At 35.6% G+C, this 24762-nt stretch overlaps 2 protein-coding genes across 3 annotated transcripts; both read left to right on the top strand.

The window, feature by feature from the left end:
* Window positions 1-2072: 2072 nt before the first annotated feature.
* LOC143634561 (uncharacterized) lies at window positions 2073-2696 on the top strand. Its single transcript, XM_077102601.1, has one exon. It carries the CDS (start codon window positions 2073-2075, stop codon window positions 2694-2696), a length of 624 nt encoding a protein of 207 aa, XP_076958716.1.
* Window positions 2697-6380: 3684 nt separating this feature from the next.
* LOC143634567 (biotin carboxylase, chloroplastic-like) lies at window positions 6381-14895 on the top strand. Of its 2 annotated transcripts, none has more exons than XM_077102605.1 (6): window positions 6381-6560; window positions 6613-7805; window positions 13833-13931; window positions 14016-14072; window positions 14335-14433; window positions 14515-14895. In XM_077102605.1, the coding sequence occupies exons 2-5, from the start codon at window positions 7698-7700 to the stop codon at window positions 14359-14361; spliced, it is 291 nt and encodes a 96-aa protein (XP_076958720.1). In that variant the 5' UTR covers window positions 6381-6560; window positions 6613-7697; the 3' UTR covers window positions 14362-14433; window positions 14515-14895. The 2 variants fall into 2 exon arrangements, with proteins under 2 accessions (XP_076958720.1, XP_076958721.1); XM_077102606.1 differs by having other exon boundaries at window positions 6381-6617; window positions 6726-7805.
* The last annotated feature ends 9867 nt before the right edge of the window (window positions 14896-24762 follow it).

Here is a 24762-nt window from a genome sequence, read left to right as displayed (position 1 = left end):
GACCGAGTGTCTCTCCTTGGGGCGCACCGGTCTTATTCGTGAAGAAGAATGATGGTTTATTAAGACTCTGTATTGACTATCGGGAGTTGAATAAAATCACCATTCGAAATCGTTATCCCTTGCCTCGTATCGATGATCTATTCGACCAGCTTCAAGGCGCCAAATGTTTTTCTAAGATTGATTTGAGATCTGGTTACCATCAGCTTAAGATCAAAGATTCAGATGTTTCTAAGTCAGCCTTTCGTACTCGTTATGGCCATTATGAATTCTTGGTGATGCCGTTTGGGTTAACCAATGCCCCCGCCGTTTTCATGGACTTGATGAACCGAGTTTTTCGAGAATTTCTTGATAAGTTCGTGATAGTCTTCATCGACGATATTCTAATTTATTCTAAAAGTAAAGCGGAACATGAGTATCATCTTCGTATCGTACTCGAGATTTTACGTAAAAAGAAGCTTTATGCAAAATTCTCAAAATGCGAGTTCTGGCTAAGCAAGGTAGCGTTTTTGGGTCACATTGTGTCGGCCGAAGGCATTACAATGGACCCGGCTAAAATCGAGGCAGTCACTAATTGGCCTAGACCTACCTCAGTCTCAGAAGTCCGTAGTTTTCTCGGCCTTGCCGGTTATTATCGCCGATTTGTTGAAGGTTTTTCCGCCATCGCCCTACCCTCACGCAACTGTTAAGGAAAGGGGTTAAGTTCTCCTGGAATGATGATCGAGAGAAAAGTTTTGAAGAACTAAAGAAGCGATTGGTTTCTAATCCGATTCTTACACTTCCTTCAGGCACGGGTGGATACCAAATTTATAGTGATGCTTCTAAGAAAGGTCTCGGCTGTGTTTTAATACAGCATGGTAAAGTCATTGCATACACCTCACGACAGTTGAAACCTTACGAGGTTAACTATCCGACGCATGACCTCGAACTCGCTGCAGTTATTTTCGCGTTGAAAATCTGGCGTCATTATCTTTATGGAGAGACTTGCGATATTTTCACTGATCATAAGAGCTTGAAATATATCTTCACTCAGAAGGAACTGAACATGAGGCAGAGACGTTGGTTAGAACTTCTAAAAGATTACGACGCTATCATACAGTATCATCCAGGGAAGGCAAACGTTGTAGCCGATGCTCTTAGTCGGAAGAGTTCCGGAACGATAAATTCTTTTCAGCTGCAACCTCATATCCTCAATGATCTGGATAGATTGGGTATTGGTCTCCATTTTGGTGATACCAATGGATATCTAGCCAGATTTCAGATTGAGCCTGATCTAATTTCTCGAATCAAGAGTGCGCAATATGAAGACGGAGAAATTTGGGCAATTATACAGAATTTGGAGGTTGGTAAACAGTCAGAATTCAGAGAAGACGAGCATGGTGTAGTTTGGTGTGGGAAACGGTTATGTGTTCCTAGCGATTCCACCCTACGGGAGTCGTTGTTAGCCGAGGCTCACAGTTCACCGTTCTCAATCCACCCCGGATCCACAAAGATGTATCGGAATCTTCGTCAACATTTTTGGTGGAGCGGTATGAAAGCGGACGTGGCCAGTTATGGCAGCAGATGCCTTACTTGTCAGCAAGTTAAAACTGAGCATCAAAGAGCTGGGGGTTTACTTCAGATACTTGACATTCCGGTATGGAAGTGGGATGATATCTCAATGGATTTTATTACCGGACTACCTAAAACGTTCAAAAGAAATGATGCTATTTGGGTTGTAGTCGATCGTTTGTCAAAATCGGCTCACTTTCTTCCGATTCAAAAAGGATTCTCAGTCAGTAAGTTATCCAATATTTTTACTCGAGAGATTGTGAGACTCCATGGCACCCCCGTCTCTATTGTTTGTGATCGAGACCCACGTTTCACTTCGCGTTTTGGAAGGGGTTGCAGGCCGCATAGGGTACTAGATTGAGATTCAGTACCGCGTTTCATCCTCAGACTGACGGGCAGAACGTACCATTCAGACACTCGAAGATATGCTTCGAGCATGTGCTTTAGAGTGGAGTGGAAACTGGGACGAGTATTTAAGTCTGGTTGAGTTTGCCTACAATAATAGTTGGCAAGCTAGCATCGGTATGGCGCCATTCGAGCTTTTATATGGTCGTAAGTGTAGAACCCCTAATTGTTGGGATGAGGTTGGTGAGAAAATTATTGAAGGGCCCGAGTTGGTACAGATTACAAATGAGAAAGTTACCATTGCTCGTGAGAAGCTAAAAGAGGCTCAGAGTCGACAGAAGAGCTATGCAGACCGACATTGTCGAGCTTTGGAATTTAATGTCGGTGATCGGGTATTCTTGCGAGTTTCACCTTGTAGAGGCGTTCAACGTTTTGGAATCAAGGGAAAACTTAGCCCAAGATTCATCGGACCGTTTGAAATTCTTGAAAGAGTTGGCGAAGTCTATTATCGTTTGGCTTTACCACCTCAGTTATCTCATGTGCATAGGGTCTTTCACGTATCTCTTCTTAGGGGGTATAATTATCACCCGTTACATGTTGTTACCTATCCGCTCCATCAGATTCGCAAGGATTTATCAGTTGAAGAAGAACCTGAAGCTATTCTTGATCGTCAAGAACGCATTATGCGCAAGAAAACTATTCCGTTCGTTAAGATTCTTTGGAAGAACCATTCTGAACGAGAAGCTACTTGGGAAATGGAGGATACTATTCGTTCCCAATATCCGTATTTATTTTCATTTTAGCAGTTGGTGATTTCAGTTTGGATGGTTTTGATTTCATATGAATTCTGTTTTATATGTCCCAATATTTGCTTCTGAGACTTTGCAATTATCATGTCTGAATTTATGAAAGTTTAAGTATGTTTCGTTTCCGTGATATCCGAAAATATGTGTCACCGTCTTACAATTTCGAGGACGAAAATTTTTTTTTGGGGAGTATAATTATAATAACCCGAACTTTAGTATTATATAGCAATATTAATAATAATAAATTTGGATATAATAAAATAGTAAATGTCGAATAATCGAGTCACTATCAGAAGAAGTGTTGTTCCGTAAAATCGATAAAACATAAATGGCGGATATATAATCATCAAACATTTCAGATATAAATATCACTTTTACTAACTTGTTATAGTGGGTTTGTGTTTCGTGAGATTAATATCTAATATTTCAAAGTTAATAAATATTTAAACTAAAAGGAAAATATCATCTCATGAGAACCGATCTTGATCTGTTGGTTCAATAATATATTTGGATCAAAGTTTCAAAATTTCCACCCTTATCCGCTACCAACTAACCATCGAAATTCAAAAGAATCTGGATAAAAAAAAAGATATGCATCCAGCTTATATATATATATATATATATATATATATATATATCAACCCACGAACCCACCGAAAATTCTATACTTAGGAGATACCATCATAATCCGCCACCTCTGCCTCAGTTGGAGCTACCGCCGCCTTCTGTCGCCTTTCGAACGCCAATCACATCCATCGCCGCAACCACCGGTCACAACCTCTATAGCCGTCGCGTACCGTCGCTGTTTCCCACTATCCGACGTCTTGTTCCGCCTGTTCAGTCACCGTTACACACCCGTGTTCTCTCACCGTTCTCGCCCGATTATACGTTCGGTTTTGTTCGGCTTGTGAGGTAAAAAGTTCTGATCATTCGCTTTTGATTTGTATATGCTTTTAACATATTCTAATATGGTACGGGTTTGTTGATTGTTCCGGCGATGAAAAGTTTTATAATTATAATATGCATTTGAAATTTATGAGGTTTTCAAAAGAATAATATTTAAACAAAAGAAGTCTCCCGTCGGTTCGTTTTGTTCTGTTCGTTAACACTTGAAATTGGGTTTGAGTTTCTTGAAGAAACTTTTAAAGCTTTACGTTTGGTGCTGCCTCCAAAATTAAAATGAAGAAGATGTATATAGAGTAATATTATTATTATACTTGATTGGCTAAACCCACCAGGTTGCCTTCTATTTTATAATTAATCAAACCAAATATGTAAAGTTGAGATCACCATATAACATGGATAAATGTATTATGTAAAAACTATTGATCCCATGAAAAACTTGGTGTCGGTTAACGAACAGTGCAATAAATTACAATAATGAGATTTCAACAACTTGATAAAAATCGTGAATTCTAAAAGCGTCCGTCGTCGGAAAAATCCGTAAGCTAGCAAATCACCAACATGATAAATTAAGTTATGTAAATTAATCTTACAAGAAACTAAACCATAGGTTCTCATACAATTGGCGGACAACATTGACTTTACTTTGGTTTTCGCTTTTGATTAAGGTACGGATTCTGTTTTTCTTCACTTATAGTATTGGTTCTAGTCCATTTTATATTCGATGTCCGTCACTTCGTAGTGCGGATTTTTGTAATCTAGTTCGGTTTATTCGTATGATATGGTTATATTAATTTTATAGCATGCAATAGGTTATATATATTTTGAATTCATTATTGCATGTTCCTGTTTAAATATTTTTAGTTATACGACTTTAGTTCAGTACTCTGTTACCCGAGCATTTCTGACTTGTTGTTGGGGCGTCAACGACATGGCACTTATCGTGACAGTGCGTAATCAAAGTTCACGGCGTCTCTGAAAGTACTCATGTAGTACCTTGGCCACTTAGAGGCGTATAGATCGATCTTAGCTCCGACTCCTGACTCCTGACTCCTGACTTCTGTTTGAGATGGAACAATGTGTGCACGCCACCCACACCGTCTCCTTGGTGCATGGACTAGCTAGCTGTGTACCCCTCTGTTTAGGCTCTGGGTGCTTCCGTAATACACGACCTATTTATTTTAACATCATCGTCGTGTATTTTAGTAATTATATTTTGTTTCGCTATATTTCTGGTCCGTTTTGATATGTGTATATGCATTTGATTAAATTTGAGTATATTCAGATTACGTCCCGATCGAGTATCGGATCATGTTTCGCATTTAATTATAGTTCGGTCTAAAACGTGGTTTTATATCCGCAATAGTTTCAGTTTTATTTCAGTATGTGTTTTGTCTTATGTATGCCTTTACCTGTACTATTGTTCTCTCCGTTACTGGGCAATTTTTGGCTCAGCCGTATTTTCTTGTTTGTGTCTGTCTTATTTGCTAACAGGTAATTCGGGAAATCGGGGAGATCAGTGATGAGAGTAAAATGAAGCTCAAGAATAAGGACTTGATTTAATTTTCTTTAAGCATTTAATAAATTTGACTTAGAATTTCTTTCAGTGTTTTTAACTCTTTTGGTTGCCATGAGATTCTTTTCATTTCATTTAAATGGTTTTTGTTTGGTCTATGATATCTGTAATAGTGACACGTCAGCCTGCTCCGGGTTGGGGTGCTACAGAATAGTTAGCGAAATACTCAACCAGAATCAAAATGAAGAAATCTACAACCATTGTTACGGTTTATAGACCATTTGATAGTCAACTCGGCAACCCTAAAAATTGTCGTCAATCACTTTGTGTTATGAAAAATTGAACTATTGTTTCTTAAATGAATTTGTAAACACAAACCTGAAGAACTGAACTTGAATCGTAAAGCTGTGAATCAGATATTTGAGTAACTTAATCGTGAATCAGAACCAAAACTGAAGCCTTGCTTACTGTCTTCGATTTGGTCGGTTGGTATTACAGAGACAATGAACAAAAACAAAACCCACATAAACGATCAAATTAAAAAGAGGAAAAAAACCCTAAAATTTGGGAATAACATACCAGATAGTAGAGAACCATGCCAAATCGATATAGATTAAAAACTTTAGTTTAGCGGTGAAGAAGATGCCGTGGAATCTCATATTTGCTAGAATGAATTTCAAAGAGAGAAGCAGAGGAAAGCTGCGCAAACTGGTTATTTGAAATTTGAATTTGAATCAGGAATACACGATTTTAAGGAAGAATCAGATTTAGGATATGTGACTACTATACTTGTATATTGTGGCCATGTTTTGGGAAGCTTTTTATTTTGGTTCTTGTTTTTTAGAATTGTAAAATGTTTAAAATGCCCGTTTAGAAGCAGCTAATAAAACAAAAAACAAAAAGGAAAAGCTCTCTCAAACACCTACTATGTATGGGAAGAAGTAATCTCTTAATTTTCAACATTTTAACACTCTCTCTCTAATTTGTATGTAACTAGCTTTAGAAACCCGTGTATTACACGAGATAAATTAACGTATAAATTATAATAAATAATTTAATACAAATAAAAAAAGATAATTAAGTCTTTTTATATGTAATTATTATATATATTAATATTTTTTATATTAAGTATGTTTAAAGTATAATTTAGGGTTTCTATTTAACTCGATTTTTCCGGCACCTACCTCAGGTCACCAGTCACCAGTGAGAAATAAAAATAAGATCGGATATTATGTACTCACATCCTGCCAAATTTGAATTCTCCCTTTTCTTTTTTACTTGAATCTGCCTTTTAAAAAGATCAAGCCATTCTAGGGATGTGAGAAACTTTACCTGATTACATTACCTGTGAATGTTGTTAAAGTACTAATTACATTGTTATACAACCTATTTTTTCCTGTTAGATGTATTAAGGGTTGGTAAAAGCTGCAGAAGATGGAGGTGTAGATGAAATTGAAACGTATGAATTTTGGAACTAACATGAACCATCACCAGGCAATGTAAGTGGCATTTTTGAATTTTCCACATCAAAGTTTACCTAAATAGATGTTTTCAACAAGTCAAAATCTCTAATAAATAGCTATTGCATTTTGATGTGGTGTTGTTAGTGCTATTTTGGTGGAAGGTATGGTTTACCCAAATTTGTGAAGATACTTCAAGATGCTGGTTTGCTTTTAATTCTCCGGATTGAGCCATTCGCTGATGCCAAATGAAACTTTGGGTGAGTCTAATACTATTGTTTATTAATCAATGTCAAGACTGCATTTTTTAGGCTTAAAAGATCTTGTTTAATTTGAAGTGCTAACAAGTTGATGTTAAATGTTCAATGGCATACCTGTTTGGTTGCAGTATGTCTCCAGGACCATGTTTAGAACCGACATTGGACCTTTGATGGTTCAAAATTGTTTTTTAACAGAATACTGATTCTTGAGTATATACCTTTTGCAAATATTAATTTGTGTTCTTGGCTGAAAATGAATCATTACATGCAGAACATCACATCTTTTATTGTTAATATGTTGAAACTTGGTTAATGTTTAAACTCTACAAGTGTTTGCTTTTAACCATATTAATGTTTTAAACTCCCTCTTGTTTGATGATTTATATTTATGCATTTTCACCAAAAAATGATCTTATAGTAAGAGGATTGAGAAACAATAATATGGTAGGAGAGCTCTCACCCATTATCTATCAGTAAATGGGCCTGTGGTATTTGTGAGCCACCATCACCAAGGGCTGTTCACATAGTTGCTGTTGTGGGAATCATGGTTGCCTTACAAGTGATAAACGAGTAGATTTTTATTAAATATATTAGATTACATAGTTGAATATAATGCATTTCAGATTTTTTTACATTTTACTATGAAAATCTTTGCATAATTTATGATTTTGCTTTTAATAAATTTGTAGGGGGGGGGGGGGTGATGGGTCTGACTGGGCATTTAACGGATGATCTTTACGTCCTTGAGTTGACCAATGATACCAGTGGCATAGGTAAGGAGTTTAAGGTATTATGTTTTTGAGATGTTAGTTGTCCTTAAATGTTGTTTTTTTTTCTTTTGTTTACAGGGTGGTTTTAGATGGGAGGGTCTCGGGCCCGGCATCCGAAAGCATGTAAAGATCAAGTATGGGATTGGCATCATGTGTTTCATGTTTTCGTAAAAGCTGAATTTGTGGTTCATAAACAGGTTAGATAATTATTAAATGTTTGTTTATATAATTAATTCAATGGGTTTCACGTTCATTATTAATTGTTTGTTTATATAACTAATTCAAAGGGTTTCATGTTCATGTTCGTTTGTTTATTAAACAAGCGAACGTAAACTAACTTTTTGCTGAATGGTTTTGTGAACGTTAGGTGCCCTGCTTGCGGTGCGCGCATATAATGTATATATGTGTGAACCCTCGGGTGGGCAAAAGTAAAATTGTACTAATTTTGACGTTATTTTACTAATCTCGTGAAAATAACGTTAAAAGTGATGGAAGGTTAATCAGGCATCATGTGGTGGCGTTGATAGCCGAAAGGCAAGGGTACATGCACCAATCAGCCAGCGTCCCGATGATTGAGTGCTATGTTGTAACACCCCGTAACAGCAGCGGAAACGTAAACGGGATGCAACAGACACATCTGATATCAACAGCATTGCTTATAAAGAAAACACCATATTACATTGTTCCGAGTTTAGTTATCGTCTAGGCGATAGCACATAAGTTTTACCAACAGTACATTAACATAATTAATACAAAAAGATCATTAAGCTTCCACAAAAAGCACGCATCGTCAAGCATGTAGCAATTATTCCAGTTTGGGAGTACCTAGAAAGCATGTAAAGAAAACGGGTCAACTACGAATAGTTGGTGAGTTTCACTAACATAATAATATATTAGCGATGTAATTATGCTGAGCCCACAAGTGAAACCTCTGACTATCCACACACAACCCCGCGGCATACTCTGCCCACGGACCTGCCCCAAACCGCTATGCCTAACATTACATAGCAAAAATATATAACAACAAAATAGACATGTGCAACTGGCTGGGAAACATCAGCAAATCCATGCCGGACCAGTTGGGTTTGTCAGACCAATAGTACTATTCACACTCTACCAGCTTTTAGTTAATCACTCGTGTTGCGGGGCCTTACAATGTTAGCAACTCAGACAATTACCATCTTAGTACATTTCCGTACGATTCCCGTACAATAAAATATATATAAATCCACGCAAATCCATGCGTTCAGTATGTACTTAAACATTTCAATAGTAACATGCTTTCCGCCCCGGGAAAATATTTAAAAACAATTCAGAAAAAGGGGCTCGTGAAACTCACCTTATCGTAAGCAATTAGGTGACACAGTACGCAAGCTTTTAATCCGGATCTGTAATACGATCCCTAAGTTCGTTACTATACAATCACTATTAATATAACTTTAACCGTGTTAACCGGTACTTCTAGGGACACTGTTAACCCAGTACTTTACCCGTTCTGGGGGCAATGTTAACCCAGAAACACTTCTCCGGACTCAGATTGTGATATCGTTTAGAGTTAAATAGTTGAAATTACTATTAATTTGTTTTCCCCGTTTTGCGTGCACAGCACGGTTATCCGTTTTTACGTTTCAAAAATGAGTTTGGTCACACACGACCCGAAAATAGTTGTTGACTGATAATTTAATTAAAGTTGTGAAATTAGAGCTCGGTTTAGACGCCCCGATTAGCCGCGGGACCCGTTTCCGTCTTTAGTGCACCGGAAACTGTTAAATCGGGTAAAATTATTCAAATCATCCGGATTATTTTCGGAGGATTCATTTTTACTTGTTTAACTCAATTATATGAAAATAGTTCATTTTTAGGGTTTTTATACACCAGTCAGTTCGTTTAGGCGAACTTTACCGGTTTACGCGTTTTAAGCTTTAAAAGTTTGTTTTTATTTTCTTTTTAGCACAAATAATTATCCGTTTAGTCTCGGATCTTAAAATTTTGCACAAATCACTTTTTGACAGTGGGGAATTTTATAAAAATATTTCCAGAATTAATTTTTTTATATTTAAAATTTATTTATCTATTTTTAAACACCATTTAAACACTAAATATGTCGTAAATACCAAACGATCTTAGAAAAATCCCAAATTTTTCTTGGATAACCCCTGCCATCCCCATAGTCCCCTGTAATTTTTCCAGAACCAAAATCTCTTTTTACATGCCATTTTCACTAAAACCGAGCTAGAAAACCCTAGAACTCGTTTAACCGAAAAGCCTACTTAGACTTCTCCAACGGACCTAAAATTTTGTGTGTGACTTTTAAATGTTATAAAAAGCTTATCTGGAATTTTCCAGAATTTTTCATGATATTTAACTATTTTTCACCATTTTTGGCCAAAACCGAGCATTAAATTCACCAAATATTCATCCTTTGTCCAAAAATTACCAAAATTTCACAGATCTCATATTTTCATGTGTAGATCATCTCTGTAAAATTTCATGACCTAACTCTAAACATATCACAATCTGTCCAAATCACAAACATCATACAAAAACCGAACTACCTTGTGTTTCTAGCTTCAAATCGCAAGGATCTCGCTTTCTATCCTTGGTTAACAACTAGATACAGCACCTACAAGCACAATAACACCACACCAAGCAAGTTACACCCACAATCAAGCCATTTCTTTCATGGTTTCGGTTATGATTTAAAAACAAAGATTTAACCGTAAAAAATCGTTTTTGGTTCGTTTAACTCCTTTTTTGGACCAAGATCCCTTGTATAACCCGTATACATCACTTGATCATGCAAGAATCGGTTTCATCTCGGGTTTTCACCCTTTTTCACTTGAAACCTTATTTTCTTGCAAATAACTCGAGAAATGAAGGTGAAAACGTAAATAACTTAATCTTTACCTCGTTGTTCTTGCTACAATTCTCGGTTTTTAGTTCATGAGATTGAGAGGAAATGAAGATTGTTGATTGTGTTGTTTAAAAAAAATAACAAGGAAAAGGGGTTTTACCCCCTTATTCCGATCGGACCAAAGAAAGGGGTGGGGTGGGACCCACTTCTCCTTTTCTAGCCACACATTTGGATATCAGAGATCTGGATAATGTTGTGGATAATCTGGTTCAGTTCGTTTTTCGGTTAAATGTTTAATTCGGCTTAAAACGAGGCTAAAATGGTCGTTTTCGGCTTAAAAAAAGAAATTTATTTAAAACCAATTTAAAAACTTTAAAAACTTAAACAATGACATTTATTATCTTAAAACATCATATTATTAATAATTGCGCATCTTTTTCGGCTTGATCGATCGTCTCTTGCTTGGTTTGGTATTAAAGGTTTCGTTTAACGTACCGACGTACCATTAAATCGAAATTCTTTTTCTGTGCTTTAATTCACTTATCCCGAAGCTTTAACACTTCGTAAACATCACTAAATATCTTATATCTCGTCTATAATGTAATCCTCGATTCGTTCGGCTTCAATAACCGTTAATCGGTTAATCGTATTTCCAATACGATTAACTGTATAATCGAGTATAATCCGTAGTGTGAATCATACATACTCGTATAAACGCATTATAATTCATATATTCATTATCAAATAACACATAAATAGTATATACCGGCTAGGGTATACCTGAATTTGCCGGAATCGTTACATTCTCCCCCGTAACAAAAATTTCGTCCTCGAAATTTTACGCGTCGACTACTTCCTTTTGAGGAAATAGGTAGGGGTATTTCTTCCGAAATTCGTCCTTTCGTTCCCATGTATATTCTGGGCCTCGTTGCGAATTCCATCTAACTTTGACCAATGAAATCTTATTGTGTCTAAGTTGCTTGATTTTCCCGTCTACTATTTCTACGGGTTCCTCTACGAAATTGAGCTTATCACTTATTTGGACACCCTCTAGAGGTAACACCGATGTCTCATCCGCCAGACATCTTTTCAAGTTCGATACGTGAAACACGTTGTGAACTGCACTCAGTTCATCGGGTAGTTCTAATCGGTATGCTACGGGACCGATTTTTGCAGTAATATTGAATGGTCCAATATATCTCGGGGCTAACTTCCCCGCCTTTCCAAATCTGACTACACCCTTCCAAGGTGATACCTTCAATTACACTTTATCACCTTTCTCAAACGACAACGGTTTTCTACGGGTATCGGCATAACTCTTCTGCCGATCCCGCGCGGCCTTCAGATTGTTCCTAATTTCAAGGATTTTGCTGGTCGTTTCCTAGACCAGGTCTGATCTAATAACCTGAGTGTCGCCCACTTCAGTCCAGCAGAGTGGTGATCGGCACTTCCGACCATACAATGCTTCGTATGGCGCTGCCTTTATACTGCTATGGTAACTGTTATTATAGGAAAATTCAACGAGTGGGAGATGTTGATCCCAATTTCCCTTAAAATCCAGTACGCATGCACGAAGCAAATCCTCCAGAGTTTGGATGGTCCTCTCAGACTGACCATCGGTCTGAGGGTGGTAAGCTGTGCTTAGATGGGAGGGTGTCGGGCCCGGCATCCGAAAGCATGTAAAGATCAAGTAAGGGATTGGCATCATATGTTCCATGTTTTCGTAAAAGCTGAATTTGTGGTTCATAAACAGGTTAGGTAATTATTAAATGTTTGTTTATATAATTAATTCAATGGGTTTCACGTTCATTATTAATTGTTTGTTTATATAACTAATTCAAAGGGTTTCATGTTCATGTTCGTTTGTTTATTAAACAAGCGAACGTAAACTAACTTTTTGCTGAATGGTTTTGTGAACGTTAGGTGCCCTGCTTGCGGTGCGCGCATATAATGTATATATGTGTGAACCCTCGGGTGGGCAAAAGTAAAATTGTACTAATTTTGACGTTATTTTACTAATCTCGTGAAAATAACGTTAAAAGTGATGGAAGGTTAATCAGGCATCATGTGGTGGCGTTGATAGCCGAAAGGCAAGGGTACATGCACCAATCAGCCAACATCCCGATGATTGAGTGCTATGTGCCTTATGTCCAAGGCTTGATGCAAAACTACTATAGAGCCGGGGGTCTCACCGGAAGCAGCCTCTCTATCCCCACGGGGTAGAGGTAAAGTTGTCTACATCTTACCCTCCTCAGACCCTGCCATAGCTTTGCTATTGGTGGGATATACTGAGTACGATGATGATGATGATGGTTTTGTGAACGTTAGGTTCTTTTGAGCTCGAGCTCTCTTAAGAAGAAACGAGCCAAACTCGAGCTTGTAAAAATGACTCAAGCACGAGGCTTGGCTCATTTGGACCCTGAACTTTAATTTGGCTAAAAAACTTATGTATCATTAGGAACTAGGGATGATAAGGTTCATTATTATTACTGATCTGCTACTTATAAGTTTTGGTGTATACCATAATTGAATATACATGTTTAAACAAATCTTATAATTGATATATTAAGTTTATGTAATAATAAATATAATAACGATATATTAAGTTTATGTAATAATAAATATAATAATATCATGTGGGATAATATTATCAAATGCCCAGGAAATCACCCAAAGGGCATAACCATTTTAGGTGTCTTTAAATGTGGCAAAATGAGCTGGTCGAGTTGGTTTGTGTAATCGGTCAAAATGAGACTTTTAGGACAAGCCAAAGCAGGTTGAGTTTCATATATTTTTTTTATTGGCTAAAAAGTATTGTTGTCTTTTCAAAAGAACGTAAGGGTATTTTGGTTATTTGACATGTATTGAATGGTTTCGGAAAAAATCATAGTATATGTGTTTCTGACACACGTTTCCCTTTAAAATTATATTTTTAACTTTACATATATACTCGTTAGAGATATAACATAACCAATTTGCTTGTTTTGGTAGTAGTTTATATAGCTCTCATAATTTGGTAATGCTATTTTTTTTTAAAATGTGTGATTTCTGCTGAGCAATGGTTTTTTTAATTTTTGAAAAGTTTTAAAAAATATTTTTGATGAGCAAAATAGGATAAATGGAACTCAGCATGGTTAAATACTTGCTAATTTCAGAAACATACATTTGCAGAAATTTATTTAGTGGATGCTTTGAATCTGAACATTATGAGGCACAGATATGTTAAGCCGGCAATTGAAGCCCGATAAACTATTGAAATTTTGATGTCAGACGAAACTAAATTACATGTACTTAAACTTCAAAACTAAAAATATTATTTTTACAACATCAAATACGCCATATCTAAACTGTTTACTGTATCTCTTTGCAGACTGAAAGCATTTGTGTAATGGGTAACAAAGCAACTGCTCGAGAAACCATGAAGAATACTTGCGTTCCAACTGTACTAGGAAGTGGTTGGCTATTAAAGGTCGTTTAGTTTATTTACATTTCATTTTTTACTATATTTTTAACGCAAAACCTTTTCAGTGATATATTTTCATTGTCCTATTAGAGCGTTGAAGAAGGCGTCAGGCTAGCCGATGAGAGCGACTTTCTTGTGATGACTAAGGTGAGCTGTAAATTGTAATATAGTTTCTAAAAGTAGATGCATATTGAATATATTATACTAAACTTTATGACTTATATAATATAAAGTGGAGATTTTTAACATAGAGTGTACGTGTTCATATAGATTTTATGATTTAAAAGCTATAACAGGTGGTGCAGGAATGAATAATCAGGAAAATGATTTATATGCAAGGGCACTTTTTAATTATGTCATTACATTATGGTATAGTTAGGAGTCAATGTTCACATTTTCCTTATTGCAGGCAGGAAGTGTTGCTTTTGGAAAATAAGATTGCATTTAATGAGGCCATAGTTGTTGAGTGAGGCCAGGGATATAAGAAATTCAAAATCAAATTGGTGAGGTAAATAAAGTTTTCAAAGATCTTGTAGTTTTGGTTTATGGGCAGGAATAATGAGAATTGTTTTTTATTTTATTTTGACAGATTGACTGATTTGCAAGGTTTCTGAATTAATTATTTTTGGGCTGAGGCAGGTTACTTAACGGGTCAAATTATTTTCCTCCGAGTAAATCAAGCAAACTGAAACAAACACGCGAAGCTCATTTTGAAAATGGGGTGAGTGAAGCTCTTTCTTTGTGAATCGATTGAAAGCGAAACGAGGCCGAAACAAAAACATCACTGATTCCAATTGAAAGCGAAACGGCTCTGAAACCAAAAAAAAATCTATTTCCGGCGGAACCAATTAAAATTGGATTTGGTCTACTGCACTATTTGGAAGAGTTTTGAAAATTTGACTTTTTTGACCTTGTCTTTGTTTGGGTTTGTTTTGGCTCATGTTTATGAGTTCATCTATTTGTTTAGTTGGATGTACTCATGATGTAAACAAAAGGTGCATGACACTGAAATATTATTTGTTGGTCACATTACCTTTTTAACTTATTACATTCAAAGCTCATGATTTATGTATAATAGTATTAAATACATTTTTTAACTGAAATGTATTAAATTATCTTAAGAGTCTTTTAACATAATTTAATTATAGTTATACTTTTTAAAAGAAATTCTATTGCTTGAAAGTTTTAATTAGATTTGTTTTAAATATCAACAGGTTTGTTATCTAATATGGTCCGGTTTGGTTATGCCACACATGAAACCTAACCAAATTATAGATTTTGGTTTAATTGGATATGGCTTAATTGCCCATTAGTGTTCGGTTTGGTTAATTCGGTTTAAGGTTTTTCTCTTCTCAATTCGTTCATTTTTTTCTATATTCTTAGAGCAAATATATTGTATGATTGTTCCCCCCACCCAATTTTGATGGTTCTGTATTCTTTAATGCCTATACTTTATTTTATCAATGTTTTGATGTCGCTATTTTTTTAACGAATTTAATGCTTCCGCTGCAACGCGCGGGTTTTCCACTAGTATATATATATATATGTATATATTATACACATAAAGAATATTATAACTTAAAACTAATGTTTTAATGAATATATAAACCAAGTAAACTAATGTTATAAAACTACAAATAATATTTTTAAGTTATGTTTTTATAAGTTAAGATAATTGTTTTAAATAATATATCTTGATCCCTATAGAATGTCTCATTCAAGAAATCACCGTCATCCTCGACATCAATCGTTTGATTCTCACAACCACCGTATGGCTGTCTGTATCACCAAAGAGATAGCTGTTGCGATCCCTAGGATAGTGATCCGAATTCAGGATATCAATGCAACCGATTCAACTTTTCCCACTAATTCCTCTACTGGTGACTACAAACCATCTACCTCCACTCATCCTCACAACAGGAAACGTAAGAACCCTGCTGCAACAAATCCTACTCACCCGCAAGTCTTCTCAAACAAGAAACCTTACTTCGGTCATTTTGCGTCATGCTCCATTTGTAACCGTCATCACTTGGTTAAATCCCTATGCCATCGCTGCATCCAATGTAACCATTATGACCATCTTGCTAACACCTGCCGTGTCCCCCTACTGCACAAGCTGTCCCGCAACAACCTACCCCCATGCTCAACCTGATGTTCCTAATACTCGTGCTTGCTACCATTGTAAGGACCCAAATCATATCCGTAATGCGTGCCCGCAACTTACCTAAGCTCAATCTACGACTACACCCTACTACTTGACCCATGCTCGAACCTATCAACCTCATGTCCCTCAAGCTCCTCCCATCAATCAAGGTCAACCTTACTTAACCCAACACTACCAAACCTCGCAACCACAAGTTCAAGTTTACCAGACATATTTCCACCAAACAATTCTCTTGCAAACTGTTCAAGCTCATGTTATTCAAGCTATCCCAAGTCAATCTACCTCAACTACTCCAACTCCTATAAATGCAACTCCTCATGGTACTTCAAGCCACGTCAATTAAGCTACTCAAGGACCCCGAAGACTTTTGCCATTTTCTTTATTTGTCTTTATTATCTTGTCTTTTTCTTAATTATGATATTGTAACACCTTTTTGTGGCTTTGAATTATCTCAGTTTGAATTATTTATCCTTCATGTATCGTATTTTATAAATAAAGTTTCTTTTCGTTAAATAGATTGTTTGTTTAAAGCCTACCGATGTTCTATTTCCTTACCTTCATTCATCACAACTCATTTTAGTAACCTCAACTATTAATAAGTTATCTATTTTTCCAAATACTTATACTTTTGTGTTAAAAGATGTTTTAGAAACTCTTCTATTTTCGAAATGTTTTATACATTGGTTTTATAATTAAAACTTCTTGATAATTTTTGTTTCCTCAAAATCATGTTTTACTCATATGTTTTGTAAACCCACACGATGAGACAAAACATGTGGACCATCCGACGATAACAATAATTATGGTCCGGAACGTAATTATCGAAGTCATCACATGGAAAACATGATACGTAAAGTTGTGTGTCATAATATAGAATTGAAAGTAGTTGGGATAACGGTATAAATGTAAAAATGATTAAGACATGGTGGATACGCCGCTGGTACATCCTATATATAAGTGCCCTTATTGAATTTGCATTTGAAGCGTTGTTTTAACTATTCAAAGTTCTGTGCCATGATAAATTTTTAAATTTATTTTAAAATTTTCTTTTCCTCAAACTTTAATGCTTTTATTATAATCTTCTTTAATTTTGGGACGAAATTCCCTAAAGTAGGGGAGACTGTAACAACTCGGACATTTTCAAAAATCATATATATTTATTAAAAATCCGACCCTTTACTATTTATTCGGGTATTTTATTAAGTAAAGTAATGTGTCCCTATTATTTTATTATTATCTATATATACATATATATATATATATATATATATATATATATATATATATATATATATATATATATATATATATAATAACTATCCATTATATACAAAATGACCCTAAACTAAAGTTCTAGTCAAAAAGGTTTCCAACATTATAATGTAGGGACTAAGACCGTAAATACTACATATTATTTTATTATATCTATTAACCCAATAACCCGAACCTGTATCCACGACCCATAAAGCACCCGTATACCCGATTTACATACCAATTACACAAGATCTTGGCTTGCACCTCAATTCTCGTTGGATTTTTGGAAATTGTATCAAGAGTCTTATTGTTCTTACCATTTGCGGTCAACCGACACCTTAATTTTGTTATATCGATCTTTTTTTGATTCGTATCTCGTATTATCTTTAACCGACCCTAACCCTTGATTAATATACGTATAAAAGATGTCATAAGATCAATTAAATCTGCAGTTTGCATCAGCTAACCATCGCAATTATAACCCCTTAAATCAATTGGATTCTCATAGTTGTTTGATGGTCCGTTCGTAGTTGTTTTGGCCGTCGTATGTCTATTCAATTAACCAGTCAATCATCATCGTTTAAGGTAATTGTTTAGTGTTACAAGTTCGTCGTTAGGCCAGTAGCATTAACCCTATGAATAACCAATCAATCAGTTAACGGATTTAACGATTTCAATTTTAGTGTTCACAAACAATTGGGGGTTTTTCCTGTTTTGTTTATAATTAATTGGTTCCAAGATCTAATGCATCTGCTGGATAGCCCAGCTGGTTAACACACATGACTATGGGGGCAGAGGTCGCGGGTTGGATCGCATGCACCCCGTTTTTTTAGGAAAATTATGTGTTTTATTTTTTTTAAGTATTTAACACTTATATTAATAATGATACTAATTAATAAAGTTTATTTTAATAAAACCGACTTTGTAAATACTGTTTAACTCTTGTTTTTGTTCACTTATATACATAAAGATATATATATATATATATATATATAGGGGAGGGTTATTCTAAAAAGAAGTAGTTTCCTAGAAATAAATCATAGCCATTGGATCATGTTAATCAATGGTGAGATTTAAAATTACCAATAACCGACATAGTTTCCTAGAATTACTCTTTCATCACTATAACAGACATAGTTTCCTAGAATTGTTCTTTCACCATAGTTTGTAATGCCAAATGTTAAAAAATTGTTGGTTCTTATCATTCTTAGAAAACTCTTTATTCTTATTTGAACCCTTTTATATATATATATGTATATATTATACAAGAATATTATAACTTAAAACTAATGTTTTAATGAATATATAAATCAAGTAAACTAATGTTATAAAACTACAAATAATATTTTTAAGTTATGTTTTTATAAGTTAAGATAACTGTTTTAAATAATAAATCTTGATTTATTATATTGTTTAATTACTATTAATAATAAATCTTTACTTAAGCGCATTCATTACTCTCATTTCTCTTAGACTTTAACGTTCATGTGTGACTTTCTCGATCTCTCATCATCTTAATCGCTTTTCCTCGTCTTTGAGGTGAGTACCAAATTTCCCTCTTTTTACTCGTTTTTCCACGTTTTGGGGACATATGCGTAAATTATATTTTTTATATATAGTTATACTCAAAACTGCAACCATTGTCTTATGTGCTAACAACTTATACCTTACTTGTTTATGTGCTTATTTGCTTATATGCTTCCGCATTCGGAGAGGTCTAACATAATCTCATAATAGTATGATCATACGCTAGTCGTTAGCCTTTGTGCTTCTCGACATCTCAGTTTTACTTGCTAAGTTAGTTAATTTGTTATTCTCATATGACTTGTTGCAGTACTTATTTTTATATATATAATATATGTACATTTAAACTGGTGTGTTGCTCACTCAACATGTGTTGTTGACAAAATTCTATTTTATACGCATATGCAGGTTATCATAGGAATTTAATGCAGGTTGGTGAAGACTTAGTGAAGAATTTAAGTTAGAAAATAATTAATCCAGATCATTTGTGATATAAGTTGTATTGTTGTATGATTATGGATTTTGTATTTGTTGTATTTGATTTATTTAAAAATTAATTTAATTAATAGATATTGTTATTTAAATATTGTATGATAGTACCTTGAGAGCTTTGACAATCAGTTCGCACCCCGGCATTTCTGCCGTAGATTGGGGTGTGACACTAGCAAACATAACTGGTTTATAGGTTGTTTAGGTCATTATAGCAAGCTTTGTGATTGATTGTGTTACTTCTAGCAAGCTTTAGTATTTTTGAACTTTCTAGCAAACTTAGGTGTTTTTATTGACTGTTTAAATTCATTCTAGCAAGCTTTGTGATGTTCAGTACTTAAATGATTTATTCATATAGTATCGAGTACACTTTGATACTTCTTAGCTTTCGAGTAAACTTAGATATTCTGAAGGTTAGTTTTGTATAGCATACTTGATAATTCTGTGACATCTGCTTGAATATGCTTTATATGTCTATTTCAAGTAAACTTAACTATCTTATTTGAAATGTGTCTTTATCTAGCAAACTTTATGATTGTGAATGTAATTTTTTGAAATTACAAGTGTTTTCGGGAAAACCACATTTTCCAGGCACACTTTATATTTCGAGCACACTTTGAAAATCTTCAAGTGTTCTCCTAATATACTTGGTAATTTCAAAACCTTACTTTTCGAATACACTTTGTATTTTGAGTCCTTCTCTAGCACACTTTGTATTCTTAAAGTGTGTCAAGCATACTTTGTTTCAAAGTTTACTTGACTGAATATTTGTGAACTGATTAAGTACTTTTGAGCACAATTTGTGTTATTCAGAAATTCGAGCAAGGTTGACTCATAGAAATGTTTCTAAGTTATTTATTTAAGATTCTTTATTGATTCCTAACAAAATTGCATATTTGATTTTATACTTGAATATGTGTCTTGTGATTTATTTCTCGAGCAATCTTGTATTTCGAGTAAGCTTCCTTCATTTTATTTACTTAGGATTATTTCTATCTACTTTATTATTTCTGAATTAATTATGGAACGAGCAAGCCTTCAAAAGTGAAATTCATATAATAGCAAACTTAAATGACTAAACTTTTCGAGTATGGTTGACATTAATATGCTTTAACGAGCAAGGTTTTAAATGGGAAAACATTATTGAGCAAGGTTTTCATTGAAAATATATTTACTTGGATAATGTTACTGTTTGACAGCTATTTAATCACTAAATGGCAAAAAGCATTTAAAACCTACTTCAAGAAGGTATAAGAGAGGGAGTTAGAGAAATTTTTCATATTATTCACTTCTCTCTCCTTCCACTACTGTACACTTGCTCTTGTTCCAGAAAAACCCAAATGTTTCATCAAAATTTCCTAACCCTAATTGACCAGCCCTCATATTCCGACTCGGTAAGGATCAATTGATTGTTTTCCGATAGTGGTTATATGAAATTGGGTAGTTAATTTTCAAATTAACTAACTCTATGTTTTATGTGTAGGTTATAAATTTGTCAAAGCATAGGTTCTTAAAGACATTTATTCTCTTTACTTCTTCAAATTATAACTTTAAAACTGTTCAAAGTTTTGAACTTTATAACTAATTTTTGCTTTGAATGTGTTTTTGTTCATGTTTATATAGATATGGCGGACGAATCGGCATATCCGTTTGAGCAAAAGCACAATATGTGTGCTCTATTACAAGTGACTCCGGACAACGAGGATGTGGCGCACATGATTAAATGGCTCCAACGGTCTAATCTTCGATTCTCCTTGACAGAGTGCCCTGTGATATACAGAATTCACCACTTGGATTTCTGGAGCTCAACCACACTTTATGACGATCCTTATGGTAGGTGATTGGAGACTACCATGGCTAATCATGAGATAAGGGTCACTGAAAGACTTATTTGAGAAAGTCTGCAATTACATGATGATGACCATAACCCTACCTACTTCACTACTGAGCACTTATTGAAGATTTTTCAACAAACGATGGGTTATCAAGGGAATATTAATGAAGGCCAATTTTAGAAGGGCAAGTTTCCAAACCTTTGTAGGTTTTTGATTCATCATATCATTCAAGGTGTAAGGCTCCGTTCCCGGTGCCTTACATTTGGTCGTTGGATTTACTCATAAACACGGTTCTAAACATCAGAGTTAAATAAAACTTTTGCAAAATATTAAAACTTTCATAAAACATACATAATAATTCATAACTTGTCTTAATTAAACATTCTTGTCTTTCATAATAAATGTCAATTAACATCAAAACATCTTGAGTCTTCAGATGCCAGTCTCTTATTCGCCCACCATGTGCCCGCTCAAGCTAGCTGTCTCATTCCGCTCACCTGCGTGCATACTAAAAGTCAGCTACGCTGAGTGAATTCTAGTTAATCAGGCGATATACAATACATACACATATTATACATAAATACATATCCGAAGATACATATCCATACTTAACCATTTACCTTCCTAACATATATTCATGCATACATACTATTACTTACCTTAGTCTACCAAGAGTATGTTCATAGTCCGCCGTCTATACCTATACTCAAGGTCGTGAACACGAAAAAGGTCCACAGTCCTTACCTATGCTCACCATTTATGGTACGTGCAAAGTCCACAGTCCTTCCCTATACCATCCCACCTTAGCAACACGTACAAGGTTCACAGTCCTTCCCTATGTTGCAACCTATTTCATAGCACGTACGAGGTCCGCGATCCTCCCCTATGCTACCACATTAGAATTACAGCACGTATAAGTTCCGCAATCCTTTCCTATGCTGGCTCTTATCTAAAGTACGTATAAGGCCAACAGTCCTTAACTACATTCTCATCTATCATCTATAACACGTATATGGCCCACAGTCCTTATCTACGACATCGCATGCCAAGTCTATGTCCAACAGAAGTTAGAGGGATTTGCCATCCTAACTTACTAAGTCAGACGTAGAACTCACAAACCATTCATGTACCTCCATACACATACTTCATATACACAATAATTATATCGTAGCACAAGAACACTCTAGGTATTCTTCTCATCATTCTTTTAACATTCATACTCCTAGTCGTTACATGAAATATCCGAAGATCGTTCACGTGCCGACAGGTATTCGTTCATTACATTTATACCTTCTATCACATATATCAAATATAGCATGTGTATTTACATTCACATTGAGTATGCACACAGCCCCAAAAACATAACAAGGAAATGGGGCTAGAAACTCACCTGAACTCGGTTACGCTCACCGCTGATGGTTATCCCTTTCTTGAGCTATGCACGACTAAATGTTTAACAATTACACGTATCAATTAACTCTCACTACCCACAACGTCTTTATAGTTTAATTAGAACCCTCAATGAAGGGGGGTCCGGGGGCAGCGCCCCTGGCAGCGGGGTTCTAGGGGCAGCAGCCCCTAGCAGGGTCCAAGGGGCAGAGCCCCTGGCTGGGGTCGAGCTGACCTGGCTTAACACAATATTCATTAGAATTTTAAATTATTATCTAAATCGCCATCTCATTCGCTATAACGAATTAAGCCTAATTCGTTATCAGAACACAACCTAATTCGTTATCCGCACATGATCTGATTCGTTATCCGAACACAGCCTAATTTGTTATCTGCACAAGATCTGATTCGTTATCCTGCTTCGTTGTCCAGATTCGTTATTTGTTATCCTGATTCGTTAGCTTAAATCGTTATCTTTCACCACTTGATTTGTTATCTTAGCATAATGAATTTGTGAGTAACGAATCACCGGATTCGTTATCTTGACATAACGAACTGGGTGAGTAACGAATTACCCGATTCGTCATCTTGATCTGTTCATAATAACGAATTAGCATCTGTTCGTATCCAAACTTTGACTAAGGGGTCAAAGTCAAAATTGATAAGAACAGACGCAGTCAACCCAATTAGATATGCAATTAATCCCTCAAATCATGACGAAACATCAAGATTCTAGTATCATTGGATTCGTCTAACCAATTCCTACAAACCCCGATAGTCCAGATACTTAAAAATTTCGTTTTAAAAGGTGCGATTTATGTATATAGGTGCGGCTCATTTTTCAACCGATTAACCCATCAAATATAAACCAATTTCAGTAAGTTTTGTTTCATTGGATTCGTTTTTACCACGTATACCCAGATCTAAGATTATTACATGAATCCAAACCTAAGTGAAGAGACTTCTAACTATAAACATACCTTAAAAGAGTCGGTTTACGAACACGGTCTAGTCCCGATGTTTTTTTGATTCGTTACAATGTTCAAGCACTAACTAGCTCGGGTTTTCACCTTCGGATCTTGGCTCGGGATATAGGATGGTGTTTGTCTGTGTTTTTCAAGGTGTAGGCTATAGTGTAGAGATAAAGATGGAAAGGATTAGGGTTTAAGGGTATTTATACTCCCTTAAGCCCATGGAGGTAAGACCCATCTTTCCTTTTTGGTCCATACGTATTCTCATTTAATTAGCCTACTTAACCTTTCATCTTTACTATTTTATCAATTCCCTACTTATTCAGGTAAACTTTTCCTTCATAAATAAATAATATACAAAATATTATTCTTGGAAATTTCGGGATGTTACACAAGGGTATGCCCCTCGTAAAGGCTCATGGACCCTTTTGAGCCATGATTTGGCAAATGCAACCGTTGCCGTCGTATATGGCCTACCTTTCAAATTCTCAAGGATGATATTTGAAGGGATGGTGAGTATCTTGAGGAAGCCGAACAGAGAGAAATTCTTAGTTTACCCAAGATTTCTCCAAATTATCTTTAACTGTGTGTTACAAGATTTGCCTACTATGGGGGACAAGTCATGTGTTGCAGAATCCTAATGTTTACAAAAGGATTGCAAAACTTTCTAGAACAAGCCGGTTTAATCCTAGAGCTGAGTTTGATATACTACCATGGCTAGTGAATCATGATGCGGCCGTTATGCCAGTTCCAGAGTTAACCTCTGAGGAAGAAGAGAGTGCAGAAGAGGAGGAGGATGATGATAATTCTGATGACTTAAATGATGATGATGGAGGAGGTGAAGAAGGTGAAGGAGGAGTTGAAGGAGATGTTGGTGTTATTGATGATGTACAAGCTCAGGGGGAGAACACACCTTTAGCTACCCCACCATCCACACCCTTACCTACACCACCAGCTACACCACCTTCCACATCAACACAACATGAAACATCTACCCAATCCCCTCCCATCCAAACACCACTTACCCATACTCAGATCCCAACTCTAACCCATGACCAAACCATTAACCGACCCCTGACCCAAACCCAAAAACTTATCCAAGACCGAAGCCATAGCATACATGAACCATATATCCCACAACATGTCCCATCTCACTTACTAAACCTTCCTGAAACACCTTTCCAATCTCTAATCCATTCCCAAACACTAGA

This window comes from Bidens hawaiensis, unplaced genomic scaffold (assembly GCF_021521415.1).
Source record: "Bidens hawaiensis isolate Kalapana, Puna unplaced genomic scaffold, B.hawaiensis_p1.1 tig00007125_1, whole genome shotgun sequence".
In the NCBI taxonomy this organism is placed as follows: Eukaryota; Viridiplantae; Streptophyta; class Magnoliopsida; order Asterales; family Asteraceae; genus Bidens; species Bidens hawaiensis.
The sequence above is the reverse complement of the archived record's forward strand: the minus strand, read 5'-3'. Positions and strand labels throughout refer to the sequence as shown.